The sequence below is a fragment of the Nelumbo nucifera genome, chromosome 1 (genome assembly GCF_055504915.1).
Source record: "Nelumbo nucifera cultivar China Antique chromosome 1, China Antique-T2T, whole genome shotgun sequence".
Lineage (NCBI taxonomy): Eukaryota > Viridiplantae > Streptophyta > Magnoliopsida > Proteales > Nelumbonaceae > Nelumbo > Nelumbo nucifera.
In genome coordinates this window covers 130,402,725-130,427,135 of record NC_142649.1, presented here as the reverse complement: position 1 = coordinate 130,427,135, position 24,411 = coordinate 130,402,725, and the positions used below count along the sequence as shown (strand labels likewise).

The 24,411-nt window shown below is 36.5% G+C and overlaps 1 protein-coding gene across 3 annotated transcripts; it reads right to left on the bottom strand.

Moving 5' to 3' along the window:
• Positions 1-1,487: 1,487 nt before the first annotated feature.
• On the bottom strand, positions 1,488-20,197 carry LOC104589094 (homeobox-DDT domain protein RLT2-like). 3 transcript variants are annotated; one of them, XM_010247285.3, is made up of 18 exons: positions 19,602-20,197; positions 19,035-19,499; positions 13,204-13,280; positions 11,313-11,837; positions 11,138-11,227; positions 10,889-11,053; positions 10,573-10,795; positions 8,797-8,897; positions 8,556-8,642; positions 8,278-8,430; positions 8,022-8,177; positions 6,887-7,096; positions 6,093-6,809; positions 5,475-6,011; positions 4,298-4,936; positions 4,046-4,150; positions 2,893-3,156; positions 1,488-2,565 (listed from the first exon to the last, which is right to left on the bottom strand). In XM_010247285.3, exons 1-18 carry the CDS (start codon positions 19,732-19,734, stop codon positions 1,702-1,704), a joined length of 5,511 nt encoding a protein of 1,836 aa, XP_010245587.1. In that variant the 5' UTR covers positions 19,735-20,197; the 3' UTR covers positions 1,488-1,701. The 3 variants fall into 3 exon arrangements, with proteins under 3 accessions (XP_010245587.1, XP_010245586.1, XP_019051807.1); XM_010247284.3 differs by having other exon boundaries at positions 13,204-13,283; positions 19,602-19,896; XM_019196262.2 differs by having other exon boundaries at positions 1,488-2,562; positions 13,204-13,283; positions 19,602-19,896.
• Positions 20,198-24,411: the final 4,214 nt, after the last annotated feature.

Here is a 24,411-nt window from a genome sequence, read left to right as displayed (position 1 = left end):
TATATCTAATATTTTATATTATATAATATACAAGATATATTTTATGCACAAGCATGACAAATATAAAATATTTATTGAACATTTTGTATATAAAAAACATAAGCACAAGGGACAGGAAAATTTCTGTCTCAACCAATAGAAAACTGCCACGTCACCTTTTACATTTGAAACTCAAATTTAACATAATTAGACTTAATGTTCAAAATACATTTTAGTTTAAGTTATATACCCGCCCAACCCAATCCCTTCTCTCTCTCTCTCTCGTTCATTCCTCTCTCCCTCTTGCCTTCTTTCCCTCTTCCGTCGCCCCTCCTCCTCCCCCCTCTCTCGTTGGGAAGCAGGCAAACTCGAGAAAAGAGACCTGCAGCAAAACACCATTGGCCTGGGATTATTTGATTGATTTTTACACGTGTCGCTCTTAGGACCGAGAGAACTCACCTTTACAAACATTTAAAAAATTCAAGTTAAAACAACATTAAAGCAAAAACACAATTGGTCGATGGGAGGACCAAGAGAACTCACTTTTATAAACATTTAAAAATTTAAATTTAAAGCTTTAAAGCAAAACATTTAAAAATGTGGAACGAAAAACCGTTGGTCAATGAAATTATTTGATGGATTTTTATAAACACTTAAAAAAATTAAATTTAAAACTTTAAAGCAAAAATACCATTGGTCGATGAGATTAATTGATGAGTTTTTACATGTGTCGGTCCCCATAAAAGTAATAAATTGAATTGTAAAGAAACTTTTCTATTAAAATTTTCGCACGCGCACTCTACCTACACTCGTGTAGATGGATCCATTTTGTGAAACTAAATATTCCATTTAGCAAACGGACACAAATCGACCATACATGTACATCCTTTTGCTTTCAGGATATACATATAGATTGAAAATGAATCCTGGGCAAAAACATCTTGGCCATGAGGAAAAGCTAGGAGGTAGAGACGTAGGTAACTTGCATTTTCAGTTCAGTGAGTTTTGACTTTTGAGGATGGACAATGCTGAACCTGAGAATTAGTTCTCCATTATTCTGATGGGATGATGTTTCTTCCTGCAGTTTCACTTGACCTCGACTTTAATACAATACTTTGTTTGTTATTTTTTTTTTATCAATAACACTTTCATTAAATCATCAATAAAAGATTTACAAAATAAAGACAAACACGCTTATCTTCCAAGAACAACAAAGAACCTCAAAAAAAAGAAAAAAATAAATAAAGAAAACACACTACAGTTACAGCTTGTTATTCGTTAGGTCGCAAAAGACGGATTGTTAAGATTAAACTAAATTTTTTATTCTAGTTCAACACTTCAACCCAAACTTAATGATAGCTGCCAACTTGAAAAGTACATAATAAAAAAAAGAAAAGGGCAGAATTGGAATACCCGCGTAGCTTGGAAGGCAACAGTTCAACTGAATTCAGAAGAATACATTTTGGAGTATCGGCTTAGTGCTAATCTAGAAAGGAAAATGTATTTGATTTGATCAAATTCAATTTCTTCTCTTTTTGATATATATATATATATTTTTTTTTTTTTCATTGTTTCGCCCGCCCAGAATGTTACAAGTAAAAGCTACAGGGTGAGCGCTACAACTCTTAAATAAAAGAATGCAGGCTTTGTAAACATGATCATCGTTATGGCTAATAATCACTAACTTTCTGTATACTAAAATTAACTTACAAGAAAATTTTCTTAATCACTATACTCTGAAGACGTCGACCCAATGCCTTGGTCTTCATCTCCATTCCCCTCTCCATCCTCGTCCTCGTTCCCCACCCCATCCAACTCCCCGTCATCCATATCTCCCTCTTCATCCCCTTCCACCTCCCCATCCATTTCATCCACTTCATCCATATCCCCATCTTCCTCCTCATCCCGATCATCACCATCTCCATCAGCATCTACATCTGCTTCTTCACCATCTCCATCATCGTCTCCCTCAACATCCTCGTCACTTCCCTCCATTAAGTCTTCAGATTTTCCATTAAAAACCCCAGCATAATCTGCTCCCTGATCATCATACTCATCACCCGTTCCTTGACAATTGTCATCGGATTCAGATGATGCTTCTGCACTGTTACTATTTTCAGCCCCCTCAAAATGATGCATTCTCCTGGTTTCTTCAATATCCCAATCTCCCCCAACTGAGCTTCTTGGCGATTGCCCACCACTATCCTGCTTGGGGCTGTCAATGTTGTTGAAATGATGCAATACCGTCTCCTCAACCACTCTCTTCTGTAGTCTCTGCCTACTTCTGACAGTCCGGCGGCCCCGCCTTCGGCCACGTCCACGTGTTCGGCCTTTCCGCTCCAGACCTTGACCTATCTTCACACTATTGCCAGGTTCAGATCTGGATACAGTGCCTCTTCTCTGCCACCTTCCTCCACGACTGCGCCCTCGACCTCTCCCACGAACCCCACGTCCACGTCCAGAGCTATTACGCCCACTGCCTGGATCAATCCAGCTCTCTTCTTGCATATATTTACCTTGGTCAGCAGCTTCTGCTGGTTCAATCTCAGGAAAATTTTTTACAACCGTATATCTTGATGGAAGCTTCTGTTGAAAAAAGATGAAACTGATTTAAAAAACATTCCAGAAATTTTTTAAAAACAGAACCGAAACAAGCATTTACTTAATATCTGACAAACACAATTATTGGGTATGACCCAAAAGCTTGCCAACCAATTCAATAATCTAAGACCGCTAAGCACATCCACTAATTGTTGCATGTAAGGCAAGATAACAACATAAACGATCTCATAAATTCTGCCATGCATGATTTTTCCAATAGTATGCATGAAACGTTACAAAACTAATCATTCTCATATTTATAAATATTTTAACTTAAGAGTATACTGCTATTCATGAGATATAAATACTCACGATGAATTCCCCAGCTTCCTTATCCTTACTGAACTCCACTTTCTGATGCAGCATGTAGGAGATGGAAGCATCAAGTTCCATAAGCCTTAAAGCCACAGCAGCAGTTGTTAGAGGTACCCATGAAAGTACGGCAATTGATTCAGGAGGTGGGAAGTCATCAGTATTAGATCCAGATGTTGTAGAGGAACCTAACAGTTCCTTGGTTGTCTCAAAATTTGATGATAAACAGTCCCTTTTTATTGCGCCCTCCAACATAGTCAATAGCTGCATACATTAACAACTATATTTTAAGAAAGCATTGCAATTAATGCATAGATTAGGGGAAGCATAAGCTCTGATTTAGAAAAAATATATTCCGCAGGATCTTACTTAAATGCATCCCATCTCCAAGATTTTGCATTGCAAACTTGTAGAAGAATCAAAGCAAAATCACACCAAGACTACTACAATACAATATAGTTGCTCCCCCCAACATGATACTAATTTTTTTTATCAGTAACATGACACTAATTATGAATACCAACTACATAGATGAAAACAGACAAGAGTCTTGAAAATCAGAAAATGTTTTATCAGTAACAGTGAATTGTACTAATGGTGAAAGAGAACTTTGTATCCAAAAGGATAAAGAAGATAAAACACCACAACGCTATGTTTCTGAAAAATTACAACTTTGTAATAGTCTTTTTTATCAATAACAATGAATTTTATTAAAGGATTGAAAAATTACATAGCAAAGGAGCTAAACATTCTTAACTCCTGAATACATCCAATGTACACCCAACATGTAAAGCAATTACAACACAGCCCAAAAAATAGAGTTTCTATTCACCTTTGAGGCCCTTTATTGCACTTTATACAGAAAATTTTGTGGTAATCTCAAGACAGTAAAGAAGTTCTTATAACAAGTTCAACCATAAATTAAAGAAACAAATAAATGAATGGTGGATTGGATGGAAATATTATTCAAACACCAAAATTATTTTTGTTGGAAAACGAATCCTAGTTAAGAATTGATATTTGACTATACTTCATGGATTTAAGGTAGAAAAGGTCAAAAAACTCTGGAAACATCAAAGATTGAGCAGATTTAATTGAGAAAAACATAGGAAAAACCAAAGAAACATATGGATGAGAAAATAAGAATACAGACCTGCAGAAGCTCCTCAGCTGATGAAGAACTATGCAACTTGACACCCCAATATTTACGATAGCTCTTAGTCCAGAAAGATTGAAGAGCTTCTGGTGGAACAGAAACCTGCAAACCAAAAAATTAAACCTAGAAATGAGCAGAAGTACAAAACATGGAGAAAAAAAAGCATATTTTCAGCTAGAATATGTGCAATAATGTTCTTCATTCTCTTATTCAAACAGAAATTTCCAATAAACATATCCAACTTCTCACCTCAATTAAAGCTAGCATTGCCTTCAGTAACCTGGTTCTCAAGGGAAGAGAAGAATCTAGATCACAAGAATTCCAGTCAGGATCCACCTTCTGCGTTTCTTCACATTGAATCACATGTTCCGAAAAATTGAAATTTAAGTTGTTAGAGAAGTTGCTGAATGTCCTATGGCAAGAGGGGCAGTGGTTGTCTTCAAAAAAGTACAAATTTTGGCAGGAAACACAAGTGCCTAAAAGTTGTTGGCATCTTTTCTTCCCATATTTCATGGCACACAATGTTGTAGGAGTAAAGCACTCTTTCCACATCCATTTCTGGAAATCTTCGTATCTCTTCAAGGCATCATTTTTCTCGGATTTGTTCCTTCCAAGTTGAATTCTGAATGACAATGACTGCTCTGATGTTTCAGAACCTGAACACACCAGACTGCTGGGGCTATCAATTCCAGCAGTGCAATCAGAACCAGAAGCCATTTCAGCAGCTTCAGTTTTTACAGTTATTCCACTTGCATCCACAGTGTTGGTGCTAGATGAGTTCCTTCTTGCAGCTTCCTTGAAGGAATTCTCAATTTTTTGCAACATAGAGTGTAGATGGGATTCCCTGATGCCCCGTGTATCCAAAGATGCCAAAAGAGCATCAAAAACCTGTATGCAAATTGAATTTAATGAAACTAAATTGACCCAAAAATATAGATATGCACAAGATCCTGTATTTTAACAAAGAGGAGGGTAGCTTAATGTGCACTTTAGCTTAGAATTGCTCTCCACCATAAGACTATTGAACCCAAATGAAGAAAGAGATCATAGACTTCATAATTCATGGAGATGAAAGTATCCCAGCATGGACCTCTCGTGTTTAATTTTATCACTCACAATTTTCCTGTCATTGCATCTGGAATCATCTATCCTCGGGTATATTTTTAAGCTCCTGTCTCTATTCAATGAAATTCCTAATTTCTTTTGCTAATTATTTTCTTTAAAGAAACTCAACTCTAATCTATTGCAAATTTGCATCTGCTATGAACCTGTGACAAGTTTATAATTTATTTGTTTTTTTTTTCGGGGGGGAGGCATTTGCCAAAATTGCAAACTGTCAAATCCTAAGATTCAAAAATAAGACACTATGTGCAATTTATGTAAATAATTTATAAAATTGTAAGCAGGCCCTAAAAGATATTGCTACCTCTTCTGAGTCAATAAGCCTCCAGCAGCCATCATGAGATTCAAAAAAGATCCTGCCTGAGCCAGGATCATTTTTAGAAGCAGATGCAACAAACTGCCAGTATCTGTTACGCCTACGATCTTGACCAAGAGGTAAAGACCTGTATACATACATCTCTTCTGCTCTGTGACCAATAGAAGATTTTAACTGTCTGCGTGACTTTTCTGTGGCATATGAATGTTGCTGAAGTGGGAAATTATCTTGAACAGTGATCTCTTGACCTGCCAAGTTCCTTTCAGCAGGCATGTTACTTTGACCATTTTGTGGATCAAGAAAAGGCTCTTGCTTGAATGGGTTCAGAGAAGCCTCATTGTTCTTGTTATCAACACCAGGTAATGGGCTTTGGCTGCCTTCAATTGCAGGGCTAATAAGGTTATTCTCAGCCTTATAAGACGAGTATTGCAACTTTGTCACATACTCTTCTTTCATTCGCCTTTTATCCAGTTGCGCCTCTGCCCACATCTGCTTCTTAAGAGCATTTGCTGCTTCCAAACGTTCCTGCAAAACACTCAATTTCAGACCATGGATGAAAAAATAAATCATTAAATTAATTAAAAGTTGCACCTAATAACTTATTACCTCAAGAACAATACGGATTGAGTTTCCCTCAATAGCCACACCAATTAAGGCAACAAGCGCATTGAGACGCTCCTCCACACTAAGATCAGAGTATTCCCCTTCCATTATCCCTTGAACCCAGGGTTCACCTGAATTGCTCTCATCAATCTCCGTGTCCTCTTGATCAGGATTGCTTGTATCATTGCAGTTTCTAGCAACATCAACAGACTGATCAAAGGTGGCACCTGAACTAATCACTTCCTTGGTGCCTTCCGAAAAGAATGGAGAGAAGCTTTTCCCAGAATTGGGAAAGTTATGCGGTGGAGTTTCTCCAACCTCATTGCCAGAGATCCCCTTCTCATTTCTTGAACATGCTTGAGCAGACTTAGCTTCACCATGATGATATGCTTCTTTGTTTGGAGTTAATTCTTTAACATCATCAACCTCAGGATCATCAGCAACATCACAATCAGAATCTTCGTCTTTTTCAACATCATCAGCATCATCTCCGTCCTTTTCAGCTTCTTCGGAATCTGAAAATCCATTTTGAAATATCTGAATTTTCTCCCTGGCAGCAGCTAATATTGCCTCAGCATCAGCAGGATCCTTTCTGAAAGGAGGACGAACACAATATGTTGAAGGAGCTGTTCTTTCAAAAAGGGCTGAATCCCTTGACAATGCAGCGGCAATAGATGCCTCAGGTGTCTTGCTTGTTGTAAGGTCCCGGAGACCAGATTTCTTTAAGGAAAAAAGAAAAAGAATCAGAAAAGAGATCAGAAAAGCAAAAGACGTAGTCTTAATGTAATGAAAAATACCTGAATCTTGTCTGCAACTTCTAATATTGTTAACCCCTTGCTTCCCTCAAGAGAAAGAACATGAAATGCAGCAAATTTAACTGTTCCTGGGGTCAAGCGATGTCGTGATCTGCGTGGATGAGAAAACCCCTTTTCTTGCATTAAAGCAACAGCATTTTCAGCTGCTGTTCCGGTTCGTAAAATAGAAACAATATCTTCACCATCATGGCCCTGTATGTACAAAGAAAGATGCCCTATCAACATCTAGTGAAGACCACTCAACTACTCCAACAAAAATATATAAAAATAGAAGCTTCTAAGATAATTAGTCTTAAGTAAAATAACCTACAATCAGAACGAGAGAATTCAACATAATCGTTTCACCCTGCAACAATTTTTTACTTGGTAACTTAGATAACCTAAAATCACAGAACCATCTATGCTTCTACAATTTTTATATATTCTGACACAATTTCACTGATATTAGCAAACTGCTCCAGCTTATTACCAATTGAACCTTAGCCATTTGACAGAGTTACGACAAAAAGAATATAACAATGATGGTTGCAAACTTGGTGATACCTGTATTTATATAGAAATCAAGATTCTTTTTTTATTTACTTTTAAAGAAGAAAAGGATTAAGTATAATTTGTATTAAACAAGAAGAGATAAGAAAAGCCCCATATCCACCTTGGACATGTAGACTCGAGTATACACACTAACACCTCTAGTTTATACAAAAAGGGTTCTTCTGTAAGAAAGAATTAAATGGTTTCCCTTTAAATTACTATTCAAACCAAACCAAAGATGATATTCTTGCTTCAAGTATAGATAACAGCCTCTCCTCTGTCTCACTCTTATTTTCACAGATTCTTGAGTTTCTCAGTCTATAAAGTCCAAAATGCAGAAGATCCTTGCTTTTTAAGCAAATAACTTTTGTGCATTTATATTGTAAGCCCAATTACAATTTCATTTCTTGTCACAACATTGTACAAACAGTTCAAATAAATATTGAAACTACTAAATCTCAAATAAATAACTATCGAGAGGAAATTTAAAAAAAAAAATGAATGCACAAGAGTTTTCTCTTTCAATAAAAACCATCAAAAACTTGAATCAATGATAACAAAGGGTTTTAATGTATTAGTGGTGAACCTCGTTGTCATCACGAAAATAAGCCCTTCCAATACTCCTCTTTTTCAGCTGTGGCCCAAATCCTGCAGACAATGCAAATTGCCGCAGAATTTCAGGCCACGTCAATGGACTTAAGTGGCGCTGCCAGGTGCGTATGTCAAACCCCCATGCATATGCCTGATGAAAAAAGCAGACTTTTAAACAAAAACCTACACAAAAAAAGAATACTAAGCTGAAACTAAGATAAAAACAGCAAATAGCATAAAATAGAGATTACCCCTTCTACAATCTGTGGATGACCGCCTCCCGGATTAGCAGCACTATTTTGATTAGCACCAAGTCCAATAGAGGGTGTCCTTGCAACATCTTCTATATCTTTTATGATGGATCTCAAAAGAGAAACATGTATCTCACCTAGCAGTCTTGGATCCTGAAATATTGAAAAAAAAAATCAGCATGAATATCAAAATCGGAAAATTGGAGTAAATTAGACAATAAAGGGATAAAAATGAAACTGGAATAGAACTAAAAGACATAACTAATATAAGAACTTACATAGTCATGAAAAGCTTGAACAAATTCATCAAGCGTAAAAGGCCAAAGTCCAAGAACATCAGCAAAAGTAATTAAAAATCTCCAAACCTGAGAAATTCAACAACCCTTAAAACCTCAGAGCAGTATTTAATGCATGAGATTTTCTGAAACTGAATTTACTACCTAAGATCCAATCCTCCAGCCAAAAAAAAGAAAGAAAAGAAAACACGGTAATGTCTATTAGAGGTTAGATAGGACATACCATAAGAAGATTCCCTATGTTCTCATTTGAATCAGTCCAGGGCTGAACTGAAAAAGGCTTCTTTAATTTCACTGACTTGGGAGGAAATGTACTCAACATATCTAAGTAATGAAGATCTTATTAAAACCAATTAAAGGAAATACTGGAAACAAGACAAATCAGATATCTAAATACAGGGTGGAACAGAGAGAGAATAACAAACAGAATCTCATTTTTGGGTAAACAATTATGCCTCTGAAATGTATATAAAATGAATAGTTCAGTAATTAAAGATTCATACAATCTAATATCCAAACAAAAGGGAAACAAAGTTGATGTAGATTCATATTTTAGCCATTTTTTATGAAAAAAGTCAAAATCAAGATGCTTCTCTATGTTGTGTGAGTTAATCCAGTGTTTCTTGAATTGAAGATTTGACTCCAAAATTGGAAGATCATACATTTCAGGAGTGATCATTGTTCTATTCCCTTTAATATGTTTTCCTGCTTCTACCTTAACAAGGCAAAATGAAAAATCTGTTGCATGCAGTTCGCACAATTCTAGTAAATAAATTTGTTTTTCAGGGTTAACACATTAACCCTGACCCTGAGCAACACTATTCAGGAATACAATACCATAAAATTTTCTTTGAATCAAAATAGAAGTTAAAGAAAAAGCCATAAATATGCAATTGGAGATAAAAAAGAAACTCCTAGAATCATAAGTTAAAGATTAAACCAACAGGCAGTATTTGAAGATTAAAAAGAAAATTAATTGGAACAAATTATGAAAATTAGGGACATATCTGCTATGAAAAGTTAACAAATAGACCTCCCTCATGCAACAAACTATAACAATAAAAATAAAACAATAAGCAGATAGGTGATGTATTATAATAAACAGAAACATAATAATATAAATATAACTTATAATAACATGCATAGCAAAAGAAAGTTTTGACAGAGAAAATGGCAAATAATATTGGAAATCACTTAGGTGTTAACCTAAGCCACCAGAACATCATCTAGTCAGTCCCAGGAGAACACCTCAAGTAAAAATAAATGAATAAATAATAAGCACTTGGGCACCAGACCCCGCATTGGTAGGAGCCTCGTGTATTGGGCTGCCCTTTTTAATCACCTAGGCACCACCAACACACTAAGGTCCAAGAATCACCGAGGTGACACCTAAAGTAAACCAGGACCATCATAATGACATTGCTCACTGTATGATGAGAATTTCTCTCAAATAGAACCATTACACTCAGAAAATTGCTCTGTTGATGTGACAACAAACATAACATCAATGGCCTCAAATGGAACAAGAACAAAAGATGAGATAATCTATCACAGGGTTTCTTAAAACAGAACTATAACCCACCAATATGGGGTTATTATAGCAATAGTGCTAGGAGAGGAAAAGAGGGGAAATAGCATGACCACAGTTAGTACCTAATTACCTACTTTATGATATAATTGTCATCCTTCAGCAACTTTTCACTATCAATGACATTGGACATAATTCCAAGTATTTCTGATAAAAAATCTCAAACTCAATAACAGAGTACTATATTTCTCTGATAAATGAGACATCAATATCAAGCTTTGCCTGGCATTTTCCAGTCCCAAGCATAGAGGACAATCACCTTGATATGGCCTTAGACAAAAATGATAATGACATTAATAGTTACCTTGATACAAAAATGCAGATAACCTAGGCAATTAGTAATAACATATAACCTAGCAACATATGGACCCTGAACTACAAATAATTAACAGAGATGTTACAAAATGCTACCTCTGAATGACTCAAGGTTTTGCAGTGTTTCACCATCAAGAGATATCATTGAGGGCAACCCTTTTGTTGAAGCAGCCAATTCCATAAGCTCCAGTCTTTCATCCTCAATAAGCTCCATAGATTCTTTAGCAAGTCTGCGTGCAGTAGCCCTCTCATTAGCAGCTTTAATTCTTGCTGCCTCCTTTTCTCTACGAAGTTCTTCTTTCTGCCTTAATTTCTCAGCCTGAACTATGATAAAAAACCTCTACAAGTTAAACTGGGGCACAAAAAAATTCCAAATTCACCATTTATGATAGCAAATAGCCAAACAACTTACTCTAAGAGTTTCTTTCTGCAAAAATTTCTCCCTTCGCTCATTTTCACGCCTTTGCTCCCGCTGGAATCTCTCTTCTTCTCGCTGCCTTTCCCGCATCAACCTCTCTTCTTCTTTCCGCCTTTCACGATCATGCCTTTCCATTTCTTTCCTCATTTGCTCCTCTCTCTTCAATTAGGATGCAATCTAAAATGTTAGCTCACATCTAATGAACTTTGTAGAAAACAGAATTAAGAGTGATATGGACATCACCTTTCGCCTCAACATATCTTGTTTCTCAAGTTCTTTACGAATACGTTTTTCATGGGCCTCAACTTCCCTTGCTATTCGTGCTTCATCACTCTGTAAACAATAATAAAATGTGTCTGAAATACTGCTTCAGTAAAGTGAAACAAAACCTAACCCACTTCATATAGGTTAAGGATACCTTGCGTTTCCTCTCCATCCGAGAAACATCGTCTTCATGGAAAACCCTCCTATCGGATGGTACAAATGGATTTTCCAGTCCAATTGGATGGGAAGCAAACTGAGCATCCATCCCAATGTTTGTATAGGAGTTCCTGTGTGGAACATTTTCATACTCTCCTGAACCTGATGAGAAGACATGGCCCTGCCTAACTTGCTGGGGCAAATGACCAACACCTGGCACCTGTCCATGGAATCCATAACCAATTCCCATCTGTTCATTTCCATGAAGAAATGTCCCTACGGCAGATAATGATGAAGTCCTGGAACTTGGACCGTCAATTGGTGAATCATAGAAGTGAGATGGGGCAACTCTTTCGTAAGCATCAGATCTAACAGTTGGCTGCTCTGGGAGAAATTGATATTCCTGGACAGTCCTTGGTGCAGTCTGGGGATGAACCACATGAACTCCAGTTGCTGATTTTCTTTTTCCACTAGACGAACTAGGTACAAAGCAATGTTCCATATTGGGTAAAAGTGATGATGTCTGCAAAACACGGGCAGGGAGCAAGATCAGGCAACTTCTAAATTCTTACAAATGAAACATAAAGTTCCAATAATTTTAAAACCATAAATAAGAGGATATGATTTCTGGAACAAAACAACAATAACAACACCCAAAAGCTGTTTGAATGGAATTTTTTGAGTGTAAAACCCAATGCATCAAGGTGATGGAGAAAGACTTAAAGCTACCATAAAATAATTAGAGGAAATAATACATTGTGAGTAAAATGGTTAAACATGCCATTAAACAATAATCTAGTCTATTCAAATTTGACAAACTAGTTCTCTTGTTATTTACTTAAGGGATCCAAAATAAGGACTGGACATTTACATATGTATGGGGATAGAGTTGCCCCAAAACATATGGGGCAGGCTGACCTGCTTCACACTAGTTTTTTTTTTTTTTTTTTGATAATTGAAGACCTGCTTCACGCTAGTTGTGTTTTGCAACTTCAGAATTCTGGTTCAGCTAAAATAGCAGGCAACAAGTATGCAAATAAAAATAGTTTTGGTGCAAGATGCCAAAGAAAGAACTTTTCCCTAGCAAAATGCAAAAATTCCTCCATGAGATCAAATTGAGCAAACAAAAAGCAGGGATAAGGATTGGATAATGATGATAATTGAGCAAAATTGCATTGGCTTGCTAAACTCAGGCAATAGAACTTAGGAATAAAATCTTTGTCGATAAGCTTCATTGCACCATAAGGGCACCACATCAAAAATTGAAATAACAATTGCAACAAGTAAGCACAATCAGATTTTAAAACAATCTTACACAGTACAATATAAGGTCCATTACTTGGTGTAATGGTAAAATCTCAGGCTTGCATGCATGAGAATGTGGATTTGAGTCTGAAGGGAGACACTTTGTCCGGAAAAGAAAGTGTCAAAGTTTAGGACTGTACCCGGTCTACCCCTCCCAAGACTCCAGATAGTTGGAACCAGAATTGAGTAAAGGCCTTTTTACACTGTTCCAACATAAAGTCTAGACTATCATTTCAATGATGAATCATCCCATAATTCCTATACTTTAAGGCATGTAATCACTTACGTGAAGATTAATGGCACCAAAAGGTCAAATCAAAAATCAATAAGAGTGCAAATCAAGAGATTTTCATATCTCAACAAATTACCTCATCATCAAACAAAATGTAAATAGGCATATCAGAGAGATTAAACATTGAATATGACACCAACAGTATAGTTGGGGAGTGGACGACAAACATTTCAAGATAGAAAAGGATATTCACATATAAATCGATGATGAATCACCAGACATCTCATCTTAATCTGTGACACACAATACTGCAGAAAGAAAACATTCCAAATTCATATGTGTGAAAACTAACTTTGATCGATTTGGCATCATGCCGCTCATACACATTGCCATCGTAAAGCCGTCCACCTTGCTTTTGTTGTCCCATTACTGCTGTACCATAGACAAACTCGGGGAAATTAGCAGGATCATTTACTTTACATTATTTAGCATAAAAGAAAACCCAAGTTCCAACAAATTAGCAATTATTTCGCTAACAATTATTTAAAATAATAGATCATAAAATTGTGTTTGTGCATGTACATAAAAGAAAAGTAAACAGGAAATAGATCCATTAGCAATCAAAATTCTACATCTTGACACCATTTTATAGGCAGCTCAGTCTTTATGAAAGAGAAATAAAGAAAGTAACTATAGTCATAAAGTAAAATTTCTGAAAAAAGCAAAGAAGACAATGTGGCTTCATACTTTGCAAACAAATATTCTCAAGTAAAGACAGAAATAGAGAATGTTCTCAATGTAGGAAGATAATAGATGTTTAGCATTGATAAGAATGACATATTTGTGCAAGGAGTCATGCTAATCTTCCTTGGAGCACATACTTTAATGAGTAGTTTATATAACATAGGGATGTTGCAGTGCTAAAGATGTACGGGGATTCAAATTCATGCGAACTCAAATTTTTGCCACATTTGCTGCCAGGAGAGACACAAATGTAGTTTTTTCAATTTTAACTTCAGAAAAAGGTACTCTCAACCTCCACTGCCAAGGTCCACACTCATCTCTTGTAACAAAAGAAATATCCATGCGCTGACCATGCAATTTTTTGGCTATTGGATGGAATACATTACAGTTCATCAAAAGCATTTAGAAGTTAGAACTATAGTTTGCAATTTTGGATGAAGAATAACAGCGAATTTGGAAAACTACAACAGTGTTTTCTTTTGATAGTTAACTGGATAATTTAGAGAAAAAGAGTAAAAGAGATTCATCTTTGGAATCCCAACTATATCAATCGTAAGCAAGCATATCTAGGGAAGGATGTCAAAAGCACCTTGGTAAGGTATGAGGCTTCACACAAGATGAAACATAAGTGAAGGAATTAGAGGTTGTTTAGATTAGAGATGAACAACAAAGAGGTATCAGCATTTAATTTAGAGTCGGCACATATAAAGAACAAGAATGGATGTGAAGCCCTAGAGGAGGTTAGTTGTGCTCTGAATGGAAAAAAAGTGGTACTAACATTTAACATTTCAAATTTTCAATTGCATGGAGACTTTAGTTTACATTCTTCATAATTAGAGACTAGAGACAGCTTCAGGTCAGGGTACTTAAACTTGGGGTTAAGCATTTATAAATTTATAAATTTGAACATATTCAAATTTCTGAACCATTCATAATTCTTGTTCGGCACATTTAAGGGGTCTTTGCATAATGCCCCTTTTACAGAATGGGCATAAGGGGTAGATTTGGATAAGCACCATGACTTTTTTTCCTGTGACTCAACCAAAAACGTGTGGCCTGTAGAAAATCCTCCCCTTATTTCATCTTGTTTTGTTTAAATTTGGGCCACCAACTTAGTGTTGCATACATAGACTATAAGATCTTTATCATAAATTTACTCAATCTTAGAGTTGAAAATTTTTAACAGCATTGATTCCACAATCAATCACTCCACCCATTAAATAGGTTCAAAGAAGATAAATTCCCACCAGAATCGGTACAACCACTACTAATCTTGTTGTTTTAATTCCCAGACATTCAGGGAGCAATAGCATGAAAATTCTTTCATGGATACAACAAGATGTTGTGAGAAAAGAAAAAACACAGCTATAGAAAAGCTGACCCAACCCAGTAATTACAATTGAGCCCAATACATGAGTCCATTGTACCCCTTGCTTAGCTAGACAATCTGCCAAGCTGTCAGCAGTTCTCCTCCCCCACTTAACTTGGATTGCCATGTCCTTTGATAACCATTTAAATCACCTGAATTAATTCCTCAAATGCCATGTCACCCCCCCCTCCTTTAGCCATTTCACAACAGTTCTCAAGTCACCCTAAATGATTAGTCTATCAATACCCAGCTCCTTTGCCTTCTCAACCCCATATACTGTAGCCAATAGTTCTGCTCTTGCCACATCACCTTGTTCAGCAGGTTGGCAGCCGAAACTAAAACTTTGCCAAACTCTCACGATCATGGATCTGATAAAAAATGAACTCATCCAAAGGAACCTAGGAGTAGCTCAAATAGATGATAAAATGAGAGGAATGGAATCCTCTCCCCCTCCCTTGAAAATGAAATCCCATTCCAGCTGAATCCAATTCCCATTTCGATTCCTGTCTGAACCAAACAGACTATGGGAATAGACCATTCAAGATTCCGATTCTGATTCCGACTGTGAACCAAACAGACCCTGATTGTTGATGATCAATAAAAAAGGTACTATAAGTGTATGAAAAGACCTTCATACTCACAACAACCAGTAACCATTACTTTCGTTGATAATACTCAAGGGTAGGCCTGGCTGCTTGGGTCAGACCTTTAGGCAACTGCATGGCAGTTTTACATATCTTTTATGGTTCGACTACGATGTCAGAAAGACATGATACCAGAAAAACTTATAACCAATCAACTAGCATCATAAAAATGGTAACCAATCAAGTAGCTTTTCATCAAAATTCATGGTGAGTTACTATCAAAAAAATCACTGTGAGTTTTGATTGGTCAAAGTCTTTCTGGTATCATAGATTTTTCCTATCTTTTATTATCAAAATCAATAAAGTTCTAAGTTACCAATAAAAAACATTAACATTTTAATATTATTCTTTGCATTATATAATAGTCCATCACATCTTCAATTATTTTTTTTTATAAATGACTAGTGTACCATGCACATGCAAAAGTCAAAATAAAAGACATTTAGAATTTGAAAAAGTTTTTTTACTGTACCACTTTAAATGTCTTAGCCCAGAGATTAGATTTAAAGATTAAAATATTTGTGGACAACTGCTCTTTGCAATCATTGGCATAATATAAACTATTAAAATATTATGATTAAACTTTTATGGCCTCGATGTAAAGCCAAGGCAAGTATCGGCATCATAGAGTAAAGATAATTATATTATTGGATGGAGACAGGAGAGGTTTGTGATCTCTTACAAGTTGAAGAGTCAAGATGAGCCAGGGGCAGAACAAAAAGGACATATGTTGAAGTAGTAGGAAAATGATTCAAGGGCCAATTATTTAACAATGAATATGACACTGAACAGAGAGGAATGGCAGAACAGGATTCATGCATGGTTTTCGAACCGCCGTTGACCCAGATGGTCAGACTGTTTGGCCCAGGAACCATACAGGCAACCGGTTCGGTTTTACCCCAAACCTGGTCCCTGGCCAAAAACCGTTGAATCAGTCGATGACAAGTTGACCCGGGCAGTTGAACTGTTGACCCATTCAACAGTTTTTGGCCATTTTTTATTTTAACTATTTTTTTGTCGGAACAGGATATCCATTCGAACCAAATGGTCAAACCGTCGACCCAGAAACGGGTGGCCAGAACAGTTCCGGTTCCAGGTCACTTTCTAAAACATTGGATTCATGTAATTGTAACCAACCCCATAAAGTTGGGACAAGGCTCAATTGAGTTGGGGATCCTAAAATATAAGCAGGCAAGTCCCACAATGCCTGGCGGTCAAGTACTTATTGCTTTTGCATCCTATAAATGAGTCATTAATGGTAAATTCAATGGTTTGAACATAAAATATGCACCCTTGGCATGGTTTTGGTTACCAAGATAAGACCTACCGCCCACAACATCTGCAAATGGTATGCCAAGCAAGGGGTTTCTAGGGATCAATTGTTTTGTAATGTAATGTAACATCTTTAATGGACCAGGCTGTTATAGCCCGTGTTGTAAAATTTTATTTTCTCCTAATTCCAATGAAATTTTCATGTTACTGATAAAAAAGGGATAAGACCTACCACCTACATTACCATTACCTGTTATTCTCACTCCACATCTTTCGTTATTAGATTTTCTCAAAGAAAAATTAAAGAAAACAAGACACTATACCACCATTCTCTCTCCCTCACTAACAATGTTTCCTACCCCACAAAACTGAATTACATGAATGAGTCACTTTGAACAAGAACATAAAATACAAGAAAACACCCATGGACCCACCTTTGATTTCTTTCTTGTCATCCTCACTCCCATCAATCTAAAGATAAGAGTTATCATACCCATTCTCAATTCTTAATCATTCTATCAAGCCAGACTACCTTTTATTATTGAAAAGATAAATTATTGTTATTTAGAAATCTAATTTAGGATTGATTTGGATTGGTTTTACTTCATTAATGATAGGTTTGATTTATATGACAAGCTTGTAAACATTTTTTTTAGACTTAATGGATTATTAAATCATTATTGTGATGATATTGTTGTTTGTAATGAATGTCAGAAAAGGAAAAAAAGATACAGAGAAGTTCAGAGGGATTACAAAAACAGTTTATTCTGGCCCTCCAACGAAAAAGGTTCCCGGTAAAAGTGCAACTAAAGTGCAAGGGGTCCCTAGTGCCTATGGTTTTAAACGTTACAATTGAGGGTGATTCTAAAATTGTAATAGACTGCTTAAATGGGATAGATGAGTCACCATGGAAAATTAAATTTCTTATTGAAGAATGCCATTTGATTTGTAGCAGAAATGGGTTGACCATGTGCTAAGCTCACATCTACAAGGAGGCAAATGCTGCTGTAGATGGGCTCGCCAGTGCTGGCCATGAAGTGTTTCCTAGAGATAGGGTTAGGTCTAGGCTGATCTTTCAATTACATTTGCTTTTGTGATAGTTAGGGAAGGGCAATCCCCCATGTTGTGTAGCCCAAAACAAAAAACAAAAAAACAAAAAAAAACAAAAATGAAATTTTGGTTCAGACCTAACCATCAACACAGCATATGAAGATTTATTACTAAAGATATTAATAAATTAATTAAAATTTCAACAAAAACATCTAAAATTCCAAACTTTGTAAAAAAACGCTACATAAATGACAAAGTTTCCAAAATTTAAAACCTTTAGAGCTCAAGGTGCAAGGCACAAGGCATGGCCTGAATAAAGTGAGTTGCATCCTATGAAAAAATAAAAGGAAACTTAAAATATAACAGTATGCAATTCCAAAATTCTTAAAGAAAATAAAAATCTGTTAGCTCAATTGACTAGAGTGGTATGTTAGAAATGAGGGTTATAGCTTTGAAGGTTCAAGTTATATATAGGCAAAAACGTTTAAACGTAAAAATCATAATTACAACTTATATTTATAATATGTTAAATTACCCATTCAAACATCAAACTTAAAGTTAATTCATCAAAACATATCAAGCCAGGCTAGAAGCACCTAGGTTTAAGCAAGGCACACCCCACAAATCAGTTTGACCTCTGAAATTAGGTGCAACTTTTAAAACACTGGTTCCATTTTTGCATGAAGCTTTTGTCCTATTACTTGTCAACCTTCAGTTCAGATTATCAAGATCATCTACATGTGGGTGAAAATGCTAATACGGTCGTTTTTAAATAAAATGACCATCACTTTGTCCCCAGGTTGTGGGCATTATTGTAGATCCATCACCAATGATATAAACTCCTTAGTAGGCAGTGCATTTGTTCAATTCAGTTCCTTGGTTAAGGTTGTCAAGGCTTTGGTTTGAGATCTTGCAACTGATAAGATAAACAGATACCCATAACATAAGAGAGAACTAAGCCCTTAAATGTTGGTAATGAAACACTTTGTAATCCCCATAAGATGATGCGGATGACCTTACCAATTCACACAAAATTAAGAACTTGAAAGTAAGGTGTAATAAGAACCAACTTCTGAGAAGAGAACATTAGAGTGGAATAAGTACCCAAAGGAGCGCCAAATGCATCTGGTGGCAAAGGATCAAACTCCATCCCAAGAATGGGCCCGTCTTCCCTCAACGGCTCCCCCAACTGAGCTTCCACAAAAGCAATCGCACGTAGCTCGGTTATGGACTGCGGCGGTTCATAATACCTCTTCATCATTGGCATATCAGCTCCAATCCTCGGCACAGCGGACGACGCTCGAGCAACAACCTTCCTCGGCTCACCCTGGCCAAATGGACTGGACCCCGACCCCGACCCCGACCCAGGCTCATTACCCAGCTCACCACCCACCATCATTTCATCTCCAACCCCACCTGACACCGGCGCATCCTTCCTCTGTCGCTTTACCGGCGCAACCTTCCTATCTTTCAACCTCCTATGACAAAACCACATCTGCAACTGCCGATCCGTCAGCCCCAGCTTCGCCGATAGCTCCGCTCGCAGAGACTCCGACGGATACGTCTCCACTGATTCGCATCCAAACCCAATAAATCAAAACCCTAAGAAATCGAAAAACGCAAACATACCAAACTAAAAAGAACCAGAAAAAATTCAAAATTTTAACAGACCAGCGTAGGTCTTCTCAAGGAGTTCCAACTGAGAAGCAGTCTTCATTTTGCGCTTCACCTTCTGTTCTCCCCCGCCTCCGCTACCTCCTCCTTCAGGAGGCTTTTTCTTCTCCCCCTCTGAACCGGCCTCCATTGAATAACAAGATCAACCCCACAAAAGAAAGAGATTCAAAGCCGCTTCCAACCCTAAAAATCGAGACCCAGAAAGCAGAACAAACTAGGGTTTCGGAAGAGAAGACAAGCGAAGAGAGACAGATTTGGGAACCCGTTCTGATGTAGAATTAATAATAACAATGTTTTGGGTTTTGACGAAAAGGGAATGTGAATTGTTCTGAGTCGTGATAGCGAAGAAAAAAGTGGGGGATGATGTGCGGTGAGATTTGGAGAATAAAAATAAACAATAATAATAATTACTAACAAGGAGTAATAGTTGTTGAAGGAGTTGTGATAAGAGATTACTATTAATAATATTATTAAGAGATTGTGAGAGAAAAAAAGGAAGAAAAACTAGAAAACAAGAGATCGTAATTGAAACAAGAATTAAAGATGAGAAACAACGAACAGTCTCTCTCGTTTCCATCTTTTCTTTTTCTTTATTTTTTTTCTTTGTATCCTATCAATCTAAAATACCAACGCGCGTTGTAATTTCTGTTGTAAAAAAATATGACAAAGAAATTAAAATTAAAAATTAAAAGTTTCTATTTTTTTTCTTCGGTGTTGGATTACTACTAAGCTTAAGATGCTTTGAAATCGGACGATCTATTCACGAATCCATTTGTGGTTCCTCTTTTTTATTTTAATCTTTGAATTTTGGAGTTATCTTTGTTTGTTCCTCTCTCTCTCCATTTCTCTCTCTCTATCTGTAGTTTGCTTTCTCTCTCTAAATCCAAGCCCCTCGTTTTCGCGGGTTTAGTTTTTACGGGTAAAAGCTCGGGCTGGGATTGAAGCTCAGGTCTGTCGGGTAGTGGGCCCTGCCTGATGTCGTGGGGCCCACTGATTACTTTTTTTTTAATTGAAGAACTTTAGAACTGGGCTGGATGTTGAGGCTCGAAGGCTTTTCCCCAATTTGGATTTGACGTTGAACTTTCAGCTGCTGCTGGGTCAACTTTTGGTTGAGAAAGAATCAAGTAGATTCTTTTAGTTTGGGAGACCATGGACCGGGGAGCAAGAAACGTAGCCCACCGGCCCAATGGCTACTTTGGACCACCAAACTTGTGGGGCCCCATCATCTGATATGTTTAAATAACAATAACCATCTGATGGACCATAGCGAAGTCCAATCCAAACTGACCACTTAGAACTGAGGATTTGAATCCAAACCGTTCATTCATAAAATTCGTCTCCTACGTAAGGAATCAGCCAGAACCAGACAGCCATTTCTATCGAATTTCAAGGAGACAAAATACGTGTGAAAAGGTTTGAATACTTGAAATGGACTTAATATTGAACACGTGGCCTGCCAGAAATCAGATTGCTCACGTCATTTATCCACGTAGCAGAGATAGGTTGAATCAGACGACAGCTGCTTCAAACGCATGGCTGCGTAGGCCCCACTTTACCCCTAAAATGGTATTATTAAAGTCAGCTCATGCCCTACATCAAAAGTGAAGACCCTACATAGATCTCAGGAATTGAATTTGGCATGAATCCACGGGCAGATTCAGTCCACCCCTAATGTAGTAGTAGTTGCAGTTAGAGCTGGACTGAACGGTAAAACCCCCCAAAAAATTTAAATGTGGGAATAAATTTTGTTGTTTAATTATAAATTGGAGGGTAAATTATTAAACCCCCCAGGTTTTTCCTAAATACTAGAACTTTCCCTCTCTTTTTTTATTTTGGAGTTAAACTTCCCCTCTTAGAATACATGCCTTTAAATCTAATTAGTTCCAATCAGATTAATGTAAACTAAACTATATTAATTCATTATTGTTTTATATTCATATTAGTATTTTTGTAAATCACATCTTAAATCGAATATCTATGAGATTTATGTTAGTTTAAAAGGTTTTTAACTATTTGATAGACTTGGGGACTTTATTTTTACAATGTTGGCATTGGTGTATTACCAAAATGATAAAGAAGCTTGTCTTGATTGCTATGATTAGACCTAAATACATTTACAAAGTGTTTGCAAAAAATACTAAACATTGAATAATTTCCAATTATGCATTGGACCTTCGAAGAATGGGTAAAATCGAAAATTTGCACTTAACCTCATATTTGATAATGATATTGCACTAGGTCTTGCACTAAGTTCTTTTTAATATGCTAATTAATCATATCCTCTTAGGCTCCGTTTGGTTTGTGGGATGGGGATGAGAAAAAGGAAATATTCCAAAAATATTCTATTTTCTCTTATTTGGTTTGAGGGAAAAAGAGGGATGGGATGGGAAAGACGTGGGATGACAGATCCCAAAATTATGGAATTGGGGTCGCATTGTTTTGGTGTGACCCCGGTGGAAAAAATGGGAAATCACTGTTACCACTTACCATCACGATGAGCAGAGGAGGGAAGGCCGAGAAAAGCGAACCAGCGACGACAAAGAGGAAGGAGAGAAACAGTAAGACTCCGTCTTCCTCCCTTTCTCCCTTTCTCAACGACAACGAACAGACGATAGTCCCCTATCTCTGTCCCTGGGTTCGTCTTCCTCTTCTCTCTCCCCCCTGTCTCTGTCCTGTTCTCCATTTCTCAGTGTGACTCCGTCATCCTCTTCTCTCTTCTGCCTCACCGTCTTCTCTCTTCTCCCTCGTCTTCTCTCTTCTTCCTCTTCAAACTATAACAGGCTCAACAGGAAGTTTTGGCTCGGATGGAGGGGGTCGGGGGCTGGCGAGAGTGCGCATGTTTTGAGGAATGACGAATTGGGGAATCGTCTTCACCGTCAGGCCAAGACTCCGACTCTAATTCATCAATAGGTCGATTGGAGTCGAAGTCTTGGCACGACAATGAAGACCTCAATTTCGCAGTGTTCATCGTCATCCTATTGAGGTCTATATAGACCTCAATTTCGCAGAGGTTTGTATAGTCTTCATTGTCCTACCTAGAAATGTATAGACCTCAATTTCGCAGCCCAATGTCACCCAGAATCATCTCTTCTAAACTATTATACTATTTTCCTTTTTTTTTCCTTTATTCACGGTTTTAATGTGAAAGTAACCCAGATACTCTGCTTAAAAGTTGATTGATTCCCAAAATTAACTTCAGTTAAAACAATGCAAATAACAAAAATTTCTCAAAAAGCAAGAGTTACAATATTAGTAGAAGAAAAGATATAGGATCATTGTATTTTAATCAGAGAGATATCGGTTGAAATAGCCACAATCGAATATATTATATTTCCCATTCTACTAAAACAGCCACATACTCTACTAAAACAGCGACGAACAGTCATGCCTCTGTTCGCGAAATTCCTAAAGAAGGACGAACGGAAGTTCCTGAAGGGGTTTTTCAATATGGTGGTGTCTTCTATTTGAAGGGGTAATCGTGTCGTTGTTCGTCTCGAACGAAGGAGGAAGGTGAACAATGCCATCTTTTACACTTTTTCATCCCATCCCACCCAAAATCTTCCCTCAAACCAAATGGAGCCTTAGGGTCAAACACCTGGGTATGTTGGAGAAATTCATAATATTACTTGAGAGGGTGATCACTAGACTTGTTCACAAGTCGAGTCAAGATGTGTTCGAACTAGGCCTAGGTTTTGAGCCTAAGCCCAGCCCTCATATAAAGCCCAAAGTTTGGGCCTGAACTCAAGCCCAACCAGAAGCTTGAAAAATATTTTTTCTTTCTTTATTCAACAAAAAATTGCTTTGTACCTTAAAACCCAAAAGTAGTAAATGATCGCACTATTACTTGAAAAAAAAAGAGAAGAGGAACAAAGAAAAAGAAATATTATATACATACATACATCTAGTAAGGGTTCATGTGCTTTGCACGTGGTAATTTTTTTTATGATGATGATAGCAAATAATATTTGCCCAAATGATTTTTAATTTTTTTTTATATTTTCATATTTTTAAATTTTTATTATTATTTAATTATGACATCAAAGGTTTATACATTTGACCCAAATGGTTAAATTGTTGACTTGCCACCAAACATGAAACAACTCTCTTTTTGGGTTGGTTTTAAATTTATATTTCATTTCTACTATCTATAAAAATGATTATTTTTGTGACACACTTTTTAATATTAATATTAATATGATCAATCAATATAAGATTCAATGAAATAATGGGCTAATACCATAAATATAAGACTTAAAGGGAATTGAATTAGTAGAAATGCAGTAGACTAAATTACACTTTGTGCCTCCACAATTAGAGGGGGACCAAATACAAAAATAGTCAATACCTTAAATATAAAACTTAAATGAGTGGGATTTGAATGAGGAATAAATGATTATTGAAATTACATTTCTCAATCATTTCTTATTAGGTTTAAGCTATATATTCCATGCCCATCACTAATAAAAATATGTTTGTTTTACCATACTTATTTTTTTAATATAACAAATATATAATAATAGAAACATGTCCAATTTTTTTTTTCAAAATCTCATTCTTTTTTGTATTTTTATATTTTTAAATTTGTATTATTTATTCAGGATATCATGAAATCATCCATTTGACCCAAATGGTTGAACTACTTACCCACCACTTGGATGAAAAATATGATTTCATTTTTAGGTTTATTTTAAAAATATAAAAATTCATTTTATTAATAATTAGGATTAATTACTTATATACCCCATATACTTGAGAAACTATATACATATACCCTGAACTTTTAAAAACAACTTATATATACCTTGTT

Coding starts and splice junctions, on each gene's coding strand:
- LOC104589094 (XM_010247284.3), bottom strand. CDS start 19,734: ATGGAGGCCGGTTCAGAGGGGGAGAAGAAAAAGCCTCCTGAAGGAGGA. Junction 10,796..10,888: donor TGCAGAAAGAAACTCTTAGA/GTAAGTTGTTTG, acceptor ATCATAGTTCAG/GCTGAGAAATTAAGGCAGAA. Junction 2,566..2,892: donor AGGAAGCTGGGGAATTCATC/GTGAGTATTTAT, acceptor TTTTTTCAACAG/AAGCTTCCATCAAGATATAC.